General features: G+C 44.0%; 1 protein-coding gene across 1 annotated transcript in view; it reads right to left on the bottom strand.

Moving 5' to 3' along the window:
* lpcat3 (lysophosphatidylcholine acyltransferase 3) overlaps positions 1–17,917 on the bottom strand; it is a 30,695-nt gene that overhangs the window by 12,027 nt on the left and 751 nt on the right. Inside the window, exons 2-10 of the mRNA XM_058993522.1 lie at positions 14,974–15,081; positions 13,040–13,146; positions 12,124–12,217; positions 9,258–9,295; positions 8,519–8,697; positions 8,181–8,289; positions 5,183–5,269; positions 4,733–4,899; positions 64–211 (exon numbers count right to left, since the gene is read on the bottom strand). Coding sequence (XP_058849505.1) covers positions 64–211; positions 4,733–4,899; positions 5,183–5,269; positions 8,181–8,289; positions 8,519–8,697; positions 9,258–9,295; positions 12,124–12,217; positions 13,040–13,146; positions 14,974–15,081 — 1,037 coding nt within the window. The remainder of the gene's footprint in view (positions 1–63; positions 212–4,732; positions 4,900–5,182; positions 5,270–8,180; positions 8,290–8,518; positions 8,698–9,257; positions 9,296–12,123; positions 12,218–13,039; positions 13,147–14,973; positions 15,082–17,917) is intronic.

Genomic DNA, 17,917 nt, shown 5'->3' on the forward strand with positions numbered 1-17,917 from the left:
TCTGATCCCCTGCCTCCCTGGCCCTGTGCTGGAGCCGCCATGGCATCGGTTTCTTGTGCCTACCTGTCTCTCCGCGGTCACAATGATGAACTCCATCAGGAAGCAGAGCAGGTAGCCGGAGTGCAGGCCGTGCCAGATCGCCAGGAAGAAGAGCGCCGCACTCTGAGACGCCATCTTATTACCCAGGAACTTGAGACGCTTGAATACGTGCCTTAAAAACACAAGAAAACAAAGAAAATACAAGACAGGGAGAGGAGAGGGTAGATAATTAAATAGCTTAAATTATAAATATGAGAGCGCTTAAAATTAGCTCCTGGAATATTCAGGGTTTGTGTTCTTCAGTGTTTGGGCTGAAAAGCACAGACCCTAAGTTCATCAGAAAAATAAATACTATAGATATAATTGTTCTCCACGAGACGTGGTGCCGTGCTGATATGTCCACTCACTGTCCCTCAGGCTACAGGGAGATTATAGTGCCCTCCCTGAAACACTCACACGTAAAGCGTGGCAGAGACTCAGGGGGGGTCATTTTGTGGTACAGGAGAGGAGCTCACCCACACTATTAGGCCAATAACAACAGGAGAGACCCACCTCTGTCTAAAAATTAGTAATAGCATTGTCACCTGCCAAAAATAGTAAATCAGAAAAACAACCAAAAGAATAAATTAAAAGTGGTTTGATGAAGAATGTAAAACTAGAAGGAAAAAACTAAGACAGCTAACCAATCAAAAACATAAAGATCCAGACAGCCCAGATTTACGCCTCAGATACTGTGAGGCACTGAAACAATACAAACACACTCTAAGAAATAAAAAACAAGACCATATTAATAAAGAACTCAGCAAAATTGAGGAGTCAATAAACCAAAATCATTTTTGTGAAATCTGGAACAACCTAAATTCAACAAAAAATGAAGTAATCAGCCATCCAAAATGGAAACATTTGGAAAAAACAATTTTGAAAACCTTTACAAAGAAATACAAAACAAAGAACAAAAAACTCAAAAAGCCATTTGTGAAAAACTAAAAAAAATAGAATCCTGTATTAAGGACAATCAGAACCCCCTCGACACCCCAATCACGGCAGAGGAGCTGAATGATAAACTCAAGGCCCTCAAATCAAGAAAAGCAAGTGGGCCTGACAGCATCAACGCTGAGATGCTCAAACACAGCAGCCCCAAGCTGCAGGAGGCCCTGCTCAACTCCTCAATCTCATACTGAGAGCTGGGTATTTCCCTGAGACCTGGAACCAAGGGCTTATAACACCCATATATAAAAGTGGAGACAAATTCGACCCCAATAACTACGAGGCATCTGTGTGAGCAGTAACCTGGGGAAGGTGTTCTGCAGTATCAGTAACGCCCGGATACTGGCCTTCCTTACCGAACACAATGTCCTGAGTAAGAGTCAGATTGGCTTCCTACCAAACCACCGTGCCTCTGATCATATTTACACCCTACACACCCAAGTAAACAAACACGCCCATCAAACTAATAAAGGAAAAAGATTTGCCTGCTTTATAGACTTTAAAAAGGCATTTGATTCAATTTGGCATAAAGGACTATTTCTTAAACTTCTTCAAAGTGGTGTAGGGGGTACTCAGAAATTAAGTGTGGTGTGAAAATTGGCAACAAAAGAACAGGGTTTTTCACCCAAGGTCGTGGAGTGAGACAGGGCTGCAGTCTGTGCCCATGTGACAAAGACGGCCGGAGTGGGTGGCGTCAGACCAGAAGCAGGAAATAAAACGACAGAGAGGTGTGGTTTGGTGGAGCTGAGCGAATGGTTTTGCTCAGCATTTAATAAACAGAACAGAAAATAAAAAGGTTGAACAAACAAACACAAAACAGGACACGGCACTTACGCCAAAATAAACAGACAAACAAAACGAACTAACACTTAACAAACGGTGCACGGAGACAAACAAACACGGTGAGAACAAACACTTTACGTTTTTATTTCGCTTTTCTTTCTCCTTCTCTCTCTCCCGTTCTCCACTCTCGAACACACAACAACCCCGAGTGAATGAAAAATGTGTCTATATGTACTGTTGTGCTGGGATTCAATTACTAATTAATTATTCACTTGAATCCCAGCACGTGAATGAATTACGTGCAACCCCGTGCTCACATATTACATACTTTAAATGCACGTGAAGTGATTTGTGCTCTCCTCGTGCCTAAATACAAATCTACATTTTTAAATACACGTGAAACACAGACCCGTTTATATCCCGTGTACCAATGACTATACACCAACATTTAACACACCATACACAACATACAACATATAAATGCACACAGGGGCGGAGCACATTGCCACAGTCCAACACTGTTCAACATCTACATCAACAAGCTGACTACAGTGCTGGATCAGTCTGCAGCCCCTGGCCTCACTCTACACGACAAAAAAATTAAATTCCTGCTCTATGCAGATGACCTGGTCCTGCTGTCACCCACTGAAAAGGGGCTGCAGCAGAGCCTGGCACTGCTAGAGCAGTACTGTCAGAAATGGGCACTGACAGTAAACCTGGACAAGACCAGAGTTATGGTATTCCAGAAGAAAGCCATATCTCAGGGAAACAGGTACCGCTTCACTCTGGATGACACCACACTGGAGCACAGCACCAGCTACAATTACCTGGGTCTAAAAATCAGTGCGTCTGGGAACTTCAACCTGGCTATAAATGCATTAAGAGATAAAGCGCGCAGGGCTTTTTATGCAATAAAGAATTGGCTATACAAAATTAAACCACCAATAAAAATGTGGCTAAAAATTTTCGACAGCATAATAAAGCCAATCCTTCCGTATGGTAGTGAAGTATGGGGTCCCCTTATGAACCCTGATTATAAAAAATGGGATCAAAGCCCCATAGAAATTTTCCATTTGGAATTTTGTAAACACCTTCTGCAGGTTCACAGGAGTGCAGCAAATAGCGCTTGCAGGGCTGAATTGGGCTGGTTCCCCTTTCTCCACTCCATACAGAAACAAGCGCTCAACTACTGGGTCCATCTACAGCAGGCTGATCTGCAGTCCTACCACCACACTGCACTGCGGAGCTGCACACAGCCCCCACAAGAGTATCCCCTCTGTAGAATGGTACTGAAGCTCAGCTAACTGAGCCAAATTAACACCAGTGAGCTTCAGAACACCACCAACAAAAAACTCCCAGCACAAAAAATGAAACAAATTAATCTAAATCTGGAAAAAAATTATAAACTACATTGGAATAATGAAATTGAATCACACAATAAATTACAATGTTATCTGGCCCTAAAAAAAAGAATTTACCCTGGCAGAGTATCTGGTCAGGGTCAAAAACATAAAACAGACAGATCCTGACCAAGTACAGACTCAATGACCACAGCCTGTCCAATCGAAACTGGCAATCCAGGTTTTTTTGTGCTGTCCAAAGAAAAAAGGCTGTGCTGTCACAGTGATCTGAGAGATGTAGAGACAGAAATGCATTTCCTGTTGTACTGCCCAAAATACAGAGATACAGGAGAGATATATCCCCCAATTTAAAAACCAAATGGCAGATTTTACCTCCAATTCAATTAAAATCCCTATCCTTCTGGGAGAGGAGGAGCGAACTGCAAATCTAGCAGCACAGTATGTGTCTGCCTGCCACAACCTGAGGGACAGTGTGTGACACCCTGCATACACGACCATGGGTTACTGGTGATGAGGACGGGGGGGGGGGGGGGGGGATGGAATGGAAAGAGGGAGGTAGCTATATTTTTCAAAGGGAAGGGAACAAAGGTTTTTGTGTTTTATGTTCTGTAATTTTATTTCTGTTTTATTATTTCTGTTTTGTATTTTACTTTGTCAATACCTGAGCGCTCTCATCATGCCAATAAAGCATTTTTGAATTTGAATTCGAGAGGGAGAGAGAGAGAGAGAGAGAGAAAGAGCGAGGATGAGAGGGACAGGGAGAGAGAGACACAGAGAGCAAGAGAGGGTAAGGGAGAAAGAGGGAGATAGGGAGAAGGAGAGAGAGGGGGGGGTAAGAGAGAGAGAGAGGGTCAGTGACAGAGAGCGAGAGAGAGAGGGTAAGGGGGAGAGCAAGAGAGGGAGAGCGAGAGGGTAAGGGAGAGAGAGAGGGGGACAGGGACAGCGAGAGAGAGAGGAACAGGGACAGAGAGAGAGAGGGAGAGAGGGTAAGGGGAGAGAGCGAGAGAGGGTAAGGGGGAGAGAGCGAGAGAGAGTAAGGGGGAGAGAGCGAGAGAGAGTAAGGGAGAGCGAGAGAGCGAGAGAGGGTAAGGGAGAGAGGGTAAGGGGGAGAGAGCGAGAGAGGGAGAGACAGCGAGGGACAGGGAGAGAGAAGTGAAAGAGAGATTATCTAGATAAGAGACGTTAGGACACTGAAGGACGAGGATAAGATGGTAATTATTCTGGGTGAGAACAGCGACACGGCACTCCCAGCTGCTGAATATATCAGACAGTGTCATGAGCCGAGACAGGACCAGTACAACCAGTGTTTAAACGTACTCCACTAGGGGGCGATCTGCTCCCATTACGCTTTACTGACAAACTCCCTTCCATCACACATGTATGTACAATTAAGTATCTTTATATGTGTCGGTTTTATTTAAATATTGTGCATCTTTTTAATTTGTAATCCTTTGGTATGATTTTTTTTTATTTGTATTATTGATTTTGTAATTTCTTTGGCAATACTGTTGATAGACAGACTGGGGGCGGGTCTGTGCCAGGGAGATGCAACGTATGCTTACCTGGCGACCCAGGCATTGGTGTTGATGTTGAAGGAGGCAATGGTTCCAGTGAAAAGGGGCGTGGTCTCAAACTGCCACACCTTCATGTTAGCGCAGGCATCCCATTGGACAACACCCCGAGAGTCTCGCCCATTGTAGCCCAGCCCAGACAGGATGCACACACCCTCCTGCACACAGGAAGCAGAGTAGAGAGGATCAAACAGGGCACAGAGAACACAAGGGGTAAACAAACACAGGGCACACATGGTTCTGCCTCTTCACCTGGGACAAGGGGATCAAGGTAAGAGTCTGGGAGGAGAGAGGGGGCAATTGGTTTTTCAAAATTAATATAGAATAACTTTTATAAGGAGGTAGAGACAGACAGACAGACAGACAGTGACACACACACACACACACACACACAGATACAGTTAGACACACGTACACAGAAACGCACACACACACACTCACCGTTATAACCCAGCAGCTCACGTATTTGTACAGCGTCACTTTCCCCCAGACCAGAATGTAGAAGCAGCGATACCAAAACGCCTGGACCTGACACAAAAATACATAAGAACATAAGAAAGTTTACAAACGAGAGGAGGCCATTCAGCCCATCTTGCTCGTTTGGTTGTTAGTAGCCCATTGATCCCAGAATCTCATCAAGCAGCTTCTTGAAGGATCCCAGGGTGTCAGCCTCAACAACATTACTGGGGAGTTGGTTCCATACCCTCACAATTCTGTGTGTAAAAAAGTGCCTTCTATTTTCTGTTCTGAATGCCCCTTTATCTAATCTCCATTTGTGACCCCTGGTCCTTGTTTCTTTTTTCAGGTTGAAAAAGTCTCTTGCGTCAACAGTTTTAACATGACTTCCCTTGATTTAAATTCAATGCTTCTCACAATATATCCGAGGATCTTGTTGGCCTTTTTTTATAGCTTCCCCACATTGTCTAGATGAAGACATTTCTGAGTCAACATAAACTCCTAGGTCTTTTTCATAGACGACTTCTTCAATTTCAGTATCTCCCATATGGTTTTTGTAATGCACATTTTTATTGCCTGCGTGCAGTACTTTACACTTTTCTCTATTAAATGTCATTTGCCATGTGTCTGCCCAGTTCTGAATGCTGTCTAGATCATTTTGAATGACCTTTGCTGCTGCAACAGTGTTTGCCACTCCTGCTATTTTTGTGTCGTCTGCAAATTTAACAAGTTTGCTTACTATACCAGAATCTAAATCATGAATGTAGATTAGGAATAGCAGAGGACCTAATACTGATCCCTGTGGTACACCACTGATTACCTCGTTCCATTTTGAGGTTTCTCCTCTAATCAGTACTTTCTGTTTTCTACATGTTAATCACTCCCTAAACCATGTGCATGCATTTCCTTGGATCCCTACTGTGTTCAATTTTAGAAGTAATCTTTTATGCTGGACTTATCAAAAGCTTTCTGGAAATCTAAATAAACCATGTCATTTTCTCTGGTATGCCAAAACGGACTTCTGACTAAAACCAGGAAAAGTGAACATACTACCCCTGTTTTGGCCTCGTTACACTGGCTCCCTGTGCAGTATAGAATTGATTTTAAGATTTTGCTGTTAATTTACAAGGCCCTGAATGGATTAGCACCTAGTTATTTGCAGGAGTTACTGACCCCGTATCTTCCAAACCGTACTCTAAGATCACAGGATGCGGGGCTGCTGGTTATTCCTAGGGTCAACAAAAGCAACACAGGAGGCAGGGCTTTTTCTTGTAGAGCTCCTAAATTATGGAATGCTCTGCCTTCGTTTGTCAGGGAAGCTGGGACTGTTACAGTTTAAGTCAAGACTAAAACACACTTTTATAAAATGGCTTTCTTATCTTAGGGTTTTAATGTAACTTTTATATTTCTGCATTTGTATTATTATTTTTACTATTATGTATGAATGTCTGTATATGTATTTATCTATGTATGCGCGTGTGTGTGTATATATATATATATACCACACACCTCCAAAATTATTGGCACCCTTGATAAAAATGAGCAAAAAGGACTGTATAAAATAAATAATACCAATACTGAGCTATATTGTAATTTTCCAACATGGAATATATTTGACTTTAAATGGTTCAATGGAATCAACCAAAATTACACATTTCTCAAATTATAAATTTATTTCCCAAAAAAATGAAGCATCACAATTATTGGCACCCTTGTTTTCAGTACTTTGTGCACCCTCCCCTTGCAAGGATAACGGCATTGAGTCTTTTTCTATAATGTTTAATGAGATTGGAGAACACATTTGGAGGGATCTTAGACCATTCCTCCATACAGAATCTTTCCAGATCCTTGATATCCTTCGGTCTGCGCTTATGGACTGCCCTCTTCAATTGAATCCACAGGTTTCCCATATTGGTTTCCTATATATCTGAGTATAAAATATAGCTCATTACCTGTGTTGTTTATTTTATACAGCCTTTTTTGCTCATCTTTATCAAGGGTGCCAATAATTTTGGAGGTGACTGTATATCTTTATTATAATGTTTGAATTTGTTATTTAAATGGTATGATTGTGGTAGGTGAGTAATATGTTTTACAAATGTATTGTGGTTGAATTTTTTATTTTTTTTAAACTATGTACTGTACAATGCTTTTAGATACTACTTTATAAAAAGCGCTACAAAAAAAATATTTGAGTACTATTGGGAGGCTCTCATCCGGCCCAGGGGATTTGTTTATTTTAAGAGCTCCTAGTCCTTAACACTTCTGCCTCTATTATGCTAAAGTTATTTAAAACTGGACAGGAACAGGTCGACATGTGGAGCATGTTGCCCGTATCCTCCTTTAAATAAACAAACTAGAATTCCACGAGCAAGACTTCACGATGGAGATACAAACCACAGACACTAGAAAATCCTGTATTGAACTACACCAGCTACCAAACACTGTGTCAATAGAAAGTTGTAATCTAGTGTGCTGGCATTGCCTGCTGTATTGTACACAGGGCAATGCCGGGCTGGACTCTGCACAGGGCAATGCCGGGCTGGACTCTGCACAGGGCAATGTGGAGTAGTGGTTAGGGCTCTGGACTCTTGCCCGGAGGGCCGTGGGTTCAATCCCAGTTTGTAAAAACCCAACTGTATAAATGGGGAATTGTATGTAAAAATAATGTGATAACTTGTAACAATTGTAAGTCGCCCTGGATAAGGGCGTCTGCTAAAAAATAAAAAATAATAACAATGCTGTACTGTACTCTACACAGGGCAATGCTGTACTGTACACTACACAGGGCAATGCTGTACTGTACACTACACAGGGCAATGCTGTACTGTACACTACACAGGGCAATGCTGTACTGTACACTACACAGGGCAATGCTGTACTGTACACTACACAGGGCAATGCTGTACTGTACACTACACAGGGCAATGCTGGCGGGACCACACTATAAAACCCCAGTAGATATGCAGGAAGTGTCACTGACCTCGAAGTCGTCTGACAGGAAGTAGCTGTCGGGGAAGAAGGGGCTGCCCAGGGTGTAGATTGACAGGCACAGCAGACCCAAGCAGACCCGCTTCACCGCCGGGAGTATACTGAGAAGAGAAGAAACAGGGAGACACACACTGAGAACTACATCTCCCACAATGCTCGTCAGCACCACAGCTCTCCACAAGGCAGCGTTCTGACCCTCATGGGAGATTCATTCATTTCATTGCTCTTTTTTCTTTTTTTATAGCAACTACATTTCCCAGAGTCAGCTTCCCTCACACAATGCTCTGGCCACTGCCCAGTTGCCTCATGGGAGCTGCAGTCCTCTCTCACCTGTTTGGAGTCTGGCCTGGGCAGTCTGTCAGCTCCCCAGCCACCAGCCTCTGGTAGCTGCGCATCGTGAATTGGGGTCCTACCAGAAACCCGCCATAGAAATATGAGAACCCACAGACCTCAACGAAGGAGGGGACCTGAGGGAGGATGGACTGACGCTGCTCTGCACTGAGCTGCTCCTGAGAGAGAGAGAGACGTGTCAAACTGAACAGGATTGTGTGGGACACCGTCTGTCTGCAGATACTAAACTCTGTAAGAATGAGCCAACAGCAGACATTGAGCTGGAGTAATACTGGAGTGTCAGACTAAACAGAAGTCTATCTGCCTGCCTCCGTCTCCCTGCCTGCCTCCCTGTCTGCTTCCGTCTCCCTGCCTGCCTGCCTGTCTGCCTGCCTCCGTGCCCCCGTCTCCCTGCCCCCGTCTCCCTGTCTGCCTCCCTGTCTCCCTGCCCATCTACCTGCCTGCCTCCCTCCCTGTCTCTGTCTCCCTGCCTGCCTGTCAGCCTCCCTCCGTCTGCCTCCGTCTCCCTGCCTGCCTCCGTCTCCCTGCCTGCCTCCGCCTCCGTCTCCCTGCTCGCATCCCTGTCTGCCTGCCTCTTCAATGAAACTCACTAAAACACTCTGCAGTGTTACACTGAGAAACGCTAAATGTCTTCCAGTGGAGAAAGACTTTTAGTCCAAGCATTTTTTGAAGTATTTTTAATGAAACTATTTCATACAAGTTGTTAAAATATACATACTGGATCTTTTCCTCCATCATAGTAGTCAAAGGCTAACCCTGAAAAAAAAAATTAAATACAGTGAAATACAGTAATACAATAATATACGATGCAATACAGTAATAGACCTGCTTATTCATCAACAGCATCATGACAAGTAGATCCACATCCCCAGATTCAAACACCCTGGATAAGCCCTTGTACAAGTGTCTCCCAGTAAAAGCACGACACAGTGTAAGCACAGTGAAGCACAGAGGTCTGATAAAACATATTTAAAAAAACATGACAAACCAGGGTAAACTAATGTATAGTATAACCATGGGACAACACTGCACCATTACTGTGTGAACCTTTCATAAGGGCACACTTCTCTAAATACATTTAACATACAGGCAAACACCCTCCATACTGCCCCTGATTCTGATGCTTCCAACTATGTTCTAAAGAATGTCCGTACCAAGTTCCACCAGTGAGAATTTAATGTAAATCGCACATCTACAAAAAGTCCAGATTTAGATAAATACCCATAGCTAGGCTTGCTACTACTCCATTTCTATTTTTTTGCCAAATCGACGATTAATATCAATGTTTATTTTTGAAGGAATTTACCGGTTTTTTTCAATCTTTATTTTTCAATTCAAGCAGAGCATGGGTGAAATCGACCTTTATGCTTAACCCCCCCCCCCCCCCCCCAGACTTTATGCCATTGAGAAAGGTCTCATGTAGAGAAACCCCTGTATCATATTCGACATGCAACAAAACCACACTTACCAACATTCTAACTGAAATAACGTTTGGTTCCTACACAAATTAAAAAATGGTCTCAAATAAACCGTAGAAAACGCAGCATATAAAGCAGGGCTTCTCAAACTCCTGAGGACCCCTTGTGTCTGCTGGTTTACATTCCAACCAAGATCTCAATTACTTAACTAGACTCTTAATTGAACTGATCATTTGCTTAATAAGACCTTTTTACTTGTTTTACTCAGCTCAAACAGCTGCAGTTCAAGTTACTTATCAAATGTTACAGTTAACTTGAAATATGCAACTATTTAAGAGCTGAAACAAGTAAAAAGGTCTAATTATGCAAGTGATCCGTTCAATTAAGGGTCTAGTTAAGTAATTGAGAGCTCAGTTGGAATGAAAACCAGCAGCCACAGGGGGTCCCCAGGACTGATTTTGAGAACCCCTGAAAGTGTAATACACAGGCTTGTATAGCATACATTCACAAGTAAAATAATATGCACAGACAGAACAAAACATTAGATAGTTAAACAGAACTAACTTGCACTTATTCCAAGCGCCGCCCCTCTCCTTAAGCACAGCTGGACTCACTGGAAGCAAGACAGACTGGCCCGCTTCGTCCTGCCGCGGAGACTTCAGCCGTCGATCAGGGTATTGTGCACAATACTCATTATGTGTTTTCCTCTTGCGCCCCATTTTCAAATCAAACTAGTAACTGTCACCGTATATACCTGTAATAGCAAACACTTACCTACACCTTAACACGCTAATTTCAAGGTAGGCGCTTTGAATGACAGGCGCTGTAGCTGGCAAATGAAAGTGCACAGTCGGTCTGATGATTGACAGTCATTTAAACGAATGACAGCATTCTAGCGCTGCTTCAGCCAACGAGATCTGTCAGGACAGGATGAAATGACTGACCTATTAAGGAATCACTGATTTGACTGACAGCGACCCCTAGCCATTCAGAGCGGAATGGAGGCGGGGCAGACAACAAAAACTACATAGACTGGAGTTGTTAAATGATTATTTTTGGTAAGAAAAAAAATAATAAAATAGCGAGTGGTTTTACCAACATTTATCCTATATAAATTTATTTCAGTTTAACTTATTTTTTGGGAATTCGACGTTTAACAAGGCTTACTGATTAAGATCGAAAAGCAGCGAGTCGAATTTTATGTTAACAAACACATTCTTGGAAGTTTAGAAATTTGTACTTTCAGATATAATATATAAATGTTGAAAACGCGTATCATAAATTCAACATACAAAATTAGTATGACAATTAAAGCTGGAAAGAAAAGCACTAGTCTATACTTGTATTTTTTTACACTTGGCGATTCAACACTTAGCTAACAGTTAAATCTGAAAAACATTATTGTTCCGCAATTAAATCTGAAAAAATTAATCTTTATAAAGATTTATTTTGTCAGCTAAATCTGAAGCGAACATTCAAATGAGCCCCGCCCATCGAAGCATCTGATTCGTCATTGTTTGCTTCAGAGCTGCTCTTCCACTCCGAGAGCCAATCCCTCCGCTTCCCCATACAATGACAACATTTTCTTACATATTTCAAAACTTTCAAGAATGTGTTTATTAACATTTATGTATTTAGCTAAATCTGGACTTTTTTTTTTGGTTAAATCTAGGAAAAAATACACAATTTACATTAAATTTGTGAAATATAAGAGTGCTTTTTTTTTTTTTTTTTTTTTTTTTTACACTTGGCGCCTGGTCACTGCAGTTTCGGCTCTGGTCACTGCAGTTTCGGCTCTGGTCACTGCAGTTTCACTGACACACTCGCCACTTCAAACATGATTTCTCTAGTTTTACAAGTCCTGGAGTGATTGTCAATGGCTCATTTGAAAGGTAAGAACTTGGACTGATTAGCTGTTACTTATGTATTTTTTATATTTTCTATCCTTTAAAAGAAAAAAAAAAATACATTTTTTTCAGAACTGCCCCTTTAGTGCCCCACTTTGCAGCATCTGGGATGGCAATACAGCAAGACTCCTATTCCAGGTTTTACTATGAGCTTGATTAGCCCCGGTGTACAGGTAACAAGCCCAGGTGTGTCTCATTAAACTCATCGTGGATGGAGCTGCTGTGCAGCGGGGTGTTATTCCCAGGCCAGCTCCCTTACCGATGAGCTTCAGTGTGAGGACGCAGTGCGGCATGGTCCACTTGATATCGTAGTGCTCTGTCGCTGTGTAGCAGTACCCGAGGAGAAGGTACGCCTGCAAACAAGACCACCATCAGCAATCAATCACTTAACTTTCAAAAGGTCCTGGATTTAAAATAAAAGTGTCGGACTTGAACATAAGCTGTCCCTCACAGCAGGCTGTGCTGAACGGCAGTGTTGATGACGAGAACGGCACAAAGCGATTATTCCATTACTCAGATGGAGCTCTCCACGGAAAACAGGTGCTGACAATCAGAGGTCGATCCGGCTCCTTTACCGTTCAAAGAGAAACAGCTGCTTGGGTTTGTGTGGATCGCTGTTCTCCACAGAGTCAGACCGATCAACAGCACTGACCCTCATCCGATTGTCAACACCTGATTTCTGTGGAGAGAGCCATCCGAGTAATCGAGTATCGAATGATCTGTTTGTGACGTTTGTATGTGAATCCAAACTAGAGATATTAACAGTTGAAATGCTTGTAAGTGTGATACATGGGAAGATATAGATGTCAGCTGCAGTGTTTGTTCAGGAACACGTGGCAGTGTCAGGTAATGTATTGAATATAGATTGAGTATCTTCCATGTAGGCATCAATGCCGTGTCACTCACAATATTGTTGCAGCACATCACAAGAGAGTGTCAACGCTGCAGTGGAGGGCTTCTCATGGTGGCTTTTCTGATTGGATGCAAAAGCTCCTCAAAACGGTGTGTGCGCGTGCGTGCGTGTCAGTGTGTGCATGTGTGTCAGCGTGTGTTCTTATGTGCGTGCGTGTCAGTGTGTGCGTGTGAGTCCGTATGCGTCAGTGTGCGTGTGCGTCACTCTGTGTGTGTGCGTGCATGTGTGTCAGTGTGCGCGCGTCAGCGTGTCACAGACTCACCATCTGAAAGATGAAACTGGAGCACACGGTGGTGATAGTCCTTCCCATGAGCCTCAGCGACAGGAACTGGATCACAACGCAGAGCAGTGAGTGATAGAGCTGGACCCCTGAGAGGGGGAGGGGGGAGAGAAGGAGAGAGGGTGGGGGAGGGAGAGAGAGGGTGGGGGAGGGGGAGCGAAAGTGTGAAGTATTTGTGTAACTCCATTGATTTGTAGCGCTCACAGTTTCCTATATTTTCTATGAGATGCACACATCAAGGTAAAGCTGTGCTCACACTACTGCTGCTTCCCCGAAGTCTACATCAAGAGGTCAAGCAGAGAGAGTCAGTTATGGTATTCCAGAAGAAAGCCAGATCTCAGGGAAACAGGTACCACTTCACCCTGGGAAACAACATCCTGGAGCACAGCACCAGCTACAATTACCTGGGTCTAAAAATCAGTGCGTCTGGGAACTTCAACCTGGCTATAAATGCATTAAGAGATAAAGCGCGCAGGGCTTTTTATGCAATAAAGAATTCTGTTAGGAGAGGAGCAACAGACAGCAGAGCTAGCTGCCCAGTATGTAGCTGCCTGCCACAGCCAGAGAGACAGAGCCTGGTGTAGACACCCTGGAGCATGGGGACCAGGCACTCATGCGCACCCATGTCCACTGTAAATACAGAGAGGGAGGGAAGGAAATGGGAGGGTTGTTGTTGTATTGTATTGTCTGGGTTGTTATGTGATAATGTTCGTTGAATTGCTTTGGCAAAACTCAATTCCATGTTGTCATGCCAATAAAGCATTTTTTGAATTTTGAATTTGAGTCTCAGAGAGAGGGGGAGAGAAAGAGAGAGAGAGTCAGAGTGAGGGGGAGAGAGAGAGAGAGTGAGAGTCAGAGAGAGGGGGAGAGAGAGTCAGAGAGGGGGAGAGAGAGAGTCAGAGAGAGGGGGAGAGAGAGAGTCAGAGAGAGAGGGGGAGAGAGAGAGTCAGAGAGAGAGGGGGAGAGAGAGAGTCAGAGAGAGAGGGGGAGAGAGAGTCAGAGAGAGAGGGGGAGAGAGAGAGAGTGAGAGTCAGAGAGAGGGGGAGAGAGAGTCAGAGAGGGGGAGAGAGAGAGACAGAGAGAGGGGGAGAGAGAGAGTCAGAGAGAGGGGGAGAGAGAGAGTCAGAGAGAGGGGGAGAGAGAGTCAGAGAGAGAGGGGGAGAGAGAGAGTCAGAGAGAGAGGGGGAGAGAGAGAGAGAGTCAGAGAGAGGGGGAGAGAGAGAGTCAGAGAGAGGGGGAGAGAGAGTCAGAGAGAGGGGGAGAGAGAGTCAGAGAGGGGGAGAGAGAGAGTCAGAGAGAGGGGGAGAGAGAGAGTCAGAGAGAGAGGGGGAGAGAGAGTCAGAGAGAGAGGGGGAGAGAGAGTCAGAGAGAGAGGGGGAGAGAGAGAGTCAGAGAGAGGGGGAGAGAGAGAGTCAGAGAGAGGGGGAGAGAGAGAGAGTCAGAGAGAGGGGGAGAGAGAGAGAGTCAGAGAGAGGGGGAGAGAGAGTCAGAGAGAGAGAGAGAGAGTCACAAAGAGGGGGAGAGAGAGAGTCAGAGAGAGGGGGAGAGAGAGTCAGAGAGAGGGGGAGAGAGAGAGAGAGAGTCAGAGAGAGGGGGAGAGAGAGAGAGAGTCAGAGAGAGGGGGAGAGAGAGAGAGTCACAAAGAGGGGGAGAGGTGGGGGGAGGATTTGAGGGGCGGGGGGCAGCAGCAGGGTTGATAGGTTGAAAGGTTGAAAGGTCACTACATCGTGTGGGATCAGGAAGTACTCCAAAAGAAAGAGCCGGTGACGATTCCACAGGCTCAGATTACAAAACCAGGTGCAATGTGATCTGGGGGGGCGGGGGCTATGTAGTGCAATGTAGGGGGGGGGGGGGGGCACACAGGGGTGCTGGTTCACTCTCGAGGGGGGGGGGGGGGGGTCTGTGTGTTTACTTACCGAAGTTGAAGTAGGCCATACATAGTCCTGTCACGATGTGGAACAGGTGAATCACAAAGGGGTCCTTCTGGAAAAGGCAGTACCGAAATATCAAGGCAAGGGGATAACCTGCAGATAAGAACATAAGAAAGTTTACAAACGAGAGGAGGCCATTCAGCCCATCTTGCTCGTTTGGTTGTTAGTAGCTTATTCATCCCAGAATCTCATCAAGCAGCTTCTTGAAGGATCCCAGGGTGTCAGCTTCAACAACATTACTGTGAGTGGGTGACAGAGAGGAGGTAGAGAAAATGGAACATAGGCGTAGTTACAAACAAATAGGCTGTGAACTTGTCAATCTAGCTTTGAATTTAAGCTGCATTTTTTTAGCCTGTTATGAAATGCCAAATCAGAATGACCTCAACAGCACCCCCTACTTATTGCAACACTGCATACTCCAGGCCTTGCTCCATTTCATCACTCTGTCAGCTAGATAAGCCACAGCACGTGTGGGCACAGAGCAGACGGGGCCACAGAGTTGAAAGGTCACACTGTCACATGATTCAAATGGAATGAGGAATCTGTTCAGTGCCCAGCGTTTGGATTCTCCAGGCAAGCCCAAGAACAGTACAATGATTATTAAACAGAACCCAGATGAACTCAAGCAGAACCACTACAATACCCTGAAGAAAAGGAGGAGCAGAATGTGGAACAAGTGCATGAAAGAGATGTGTGGCCAAGGAGTGGTGTTGCTATGCTGGCTGTGTTTATTGTGCTTGCTTGGCTGGCTGGTTTCAGCTCTTGTGAAATTCACACTTTTGGATTCTCTGTCTGTCACACCTGTGTGTGTGTGTGTCAGTGTAAAGGTCAACTGCACCAGTCTTAACCTTTGCTCTCCCTCTCCACCTGCGTGCGTGCGTGCGTGTCAGTGCAAAGGTCTGCACCAGTCTATCAGCTCCACGCCACAACACGCCCCCTGTCATGATCTTTAACTACAAACCAACCCCTCTCCCCTCCTTCCATTAAAGTTTATTTTTGCATATTTGCAAATGTTATGGTCCTTTATTTAATAAAAAAAGAAGTACATTATAAACAATTCTTTGACAAACTCTTCAGGAAGACATTATGAAAGACTTCTAGTCGAATCGCTCATCATAGAATTTAAACAAAAAATAGTAGCACACAGTAAAATCAGACTCGCCCTCAAATACATGACAAGTAATTCAGAACAAAATGTAGCATTGGAGTATTATTATTATTATTATTATTTGATTATTTAGCAGACGCCTTTATCCAAGGCGACTTAGAGAGACTTACAGAGTATGCAATGCCATAAATGAGAGAAAACGACATTGGAGAAAAAAGTTCATGCCACGCCAGCAGATTCAAAGTGAATTTCTCTTTTCTTCTTGATCGCTCACACTCCCTCTCTGGGGCTGCTCAGTGTCTCCAAGCTTTACAAAACTACTTGTATAAACTAAGGGACATATTTTCAAAGCCTTTCCTCCAGCCTTGAATTCACTTCTATGTTTTTAAAGCATGTGTTAATGTTATAAAATGAGATACAAAATACACTAGGAGTGCTGAAGAGGACTTGAAATAGATCACTTAGCTGTTTGGTTCTAGTTGCTGATTTTACAAAACTAGAACCAAACAATTTAATGGGCTTTGAAGCAGAAGCCAATTCAAGACTGGAGTAAACGCTCTGAAAACACCATCCAGAAGAAGACAGGCACAGTAAAACATGAACATGGGCTAACAGTGAATGAGCCACATTAATGAACTGTGGAACTGTGACAGGGAAGTGCTGGTTTGCTGAGTCGAACACATCCTGGTGTTGTCAGTGCAAACAACGAGGCACAGCATACAGACAGAATCTCTGAACACACTGTCCGAGAGAGAGAGAGAGAGAGAGAGAGAGAGAGAGGGGGGGGGGAAGAGAGAGAAAGAGGAAGAGTGAGAGAGCAAGAGAGAGAAAGAGAGGGAGGAAGAGAGAGAGAATGAAAGAGAGGGAGAGAGAGCGAGAACGAGAACACCAGTAAAACGTCCTTTTGCTGAAGGGCCACTGTATGCACATGTCCTGTTTGCTTGTTTCACTGGATAGGAGGTTCATATTCTCAATAACACAAGGCTACCCCATGTACCAGCACGGACACATCTACACAAACACCCTGGGCTTGCCATCAGTACCATGAAAAGGGTTATCAGTGTGCAGTCTTACAGACACTTCCACAGCTGAACCTATTTCTACTTGGCTTAGTGTTACCTCATAATATTTTCTTTTGTTAAATTGTACCTTATTTTCTAACCCTCACTGCTCTCAGCTCCTCCCCCACCGAGTGTATTCTGACTCAATGACTACTTACAAAAACATAAAAAACAGGTTCTACAAACTGCCATTAACCAACTGCAACCTGTTACTGCTCCTGGACCAGATTCACACTGTGTCTCACAGTGACCGTGCTCAGCGTGACACGACAGTACAGGTCCTCCCTGGTGTCTGTCTAAGTCAGTACTACATTCTCCTCGTACTTCGATTTCCATATACAGGACTATTACAAAAACACATTGAAACCAAAATAAATAAAACAAACAAAATAAATAAAAGAATGTGTTTCTTCAGCACGGCAGTATGTAACGACGAGACAGTTCAACAGTTAGGAACTGACGCAACCTTTCGACATTCAACACCTCGCTCTCTTTCTCACCTTGAAAATGTCACAAAATAAATCTCTCTTCTTTCCCATTACCGTACAAATCGTTAAACTCGCAATCGCATGATAAACACTAGTATGCAACCTGTGACGGAAAATGAACCACAAAGTTCTGTGAAAAGTCGGAGTCAGTGTCTTTCGTGATGTTATCTTAAGTTACAGAGATCATTATTCAAAGCACACAGAAGACACTTGTTGTATCGTGGAAAGTTTTCGCCGCACAGGCTTTTTTGAGAAGTTTATGTGGTCGGACT

The sequence above is a fragment of the Acipenser ruthenus genome, chromosome 20, assembly GCF_902713425.1.
Source record: "Acipenser ruthenus chromosome 20, fAciRut3.2 maternal haplotype, whole genome shotgun sequence".
Taxonomy (NCBI): domain Eukaryota; kingdom Metazoa; phylum Chordata; class Actinopteri; order Acipenseriformes; family Acipenseridae; genus Acipenser; species Acipenser ruthenus.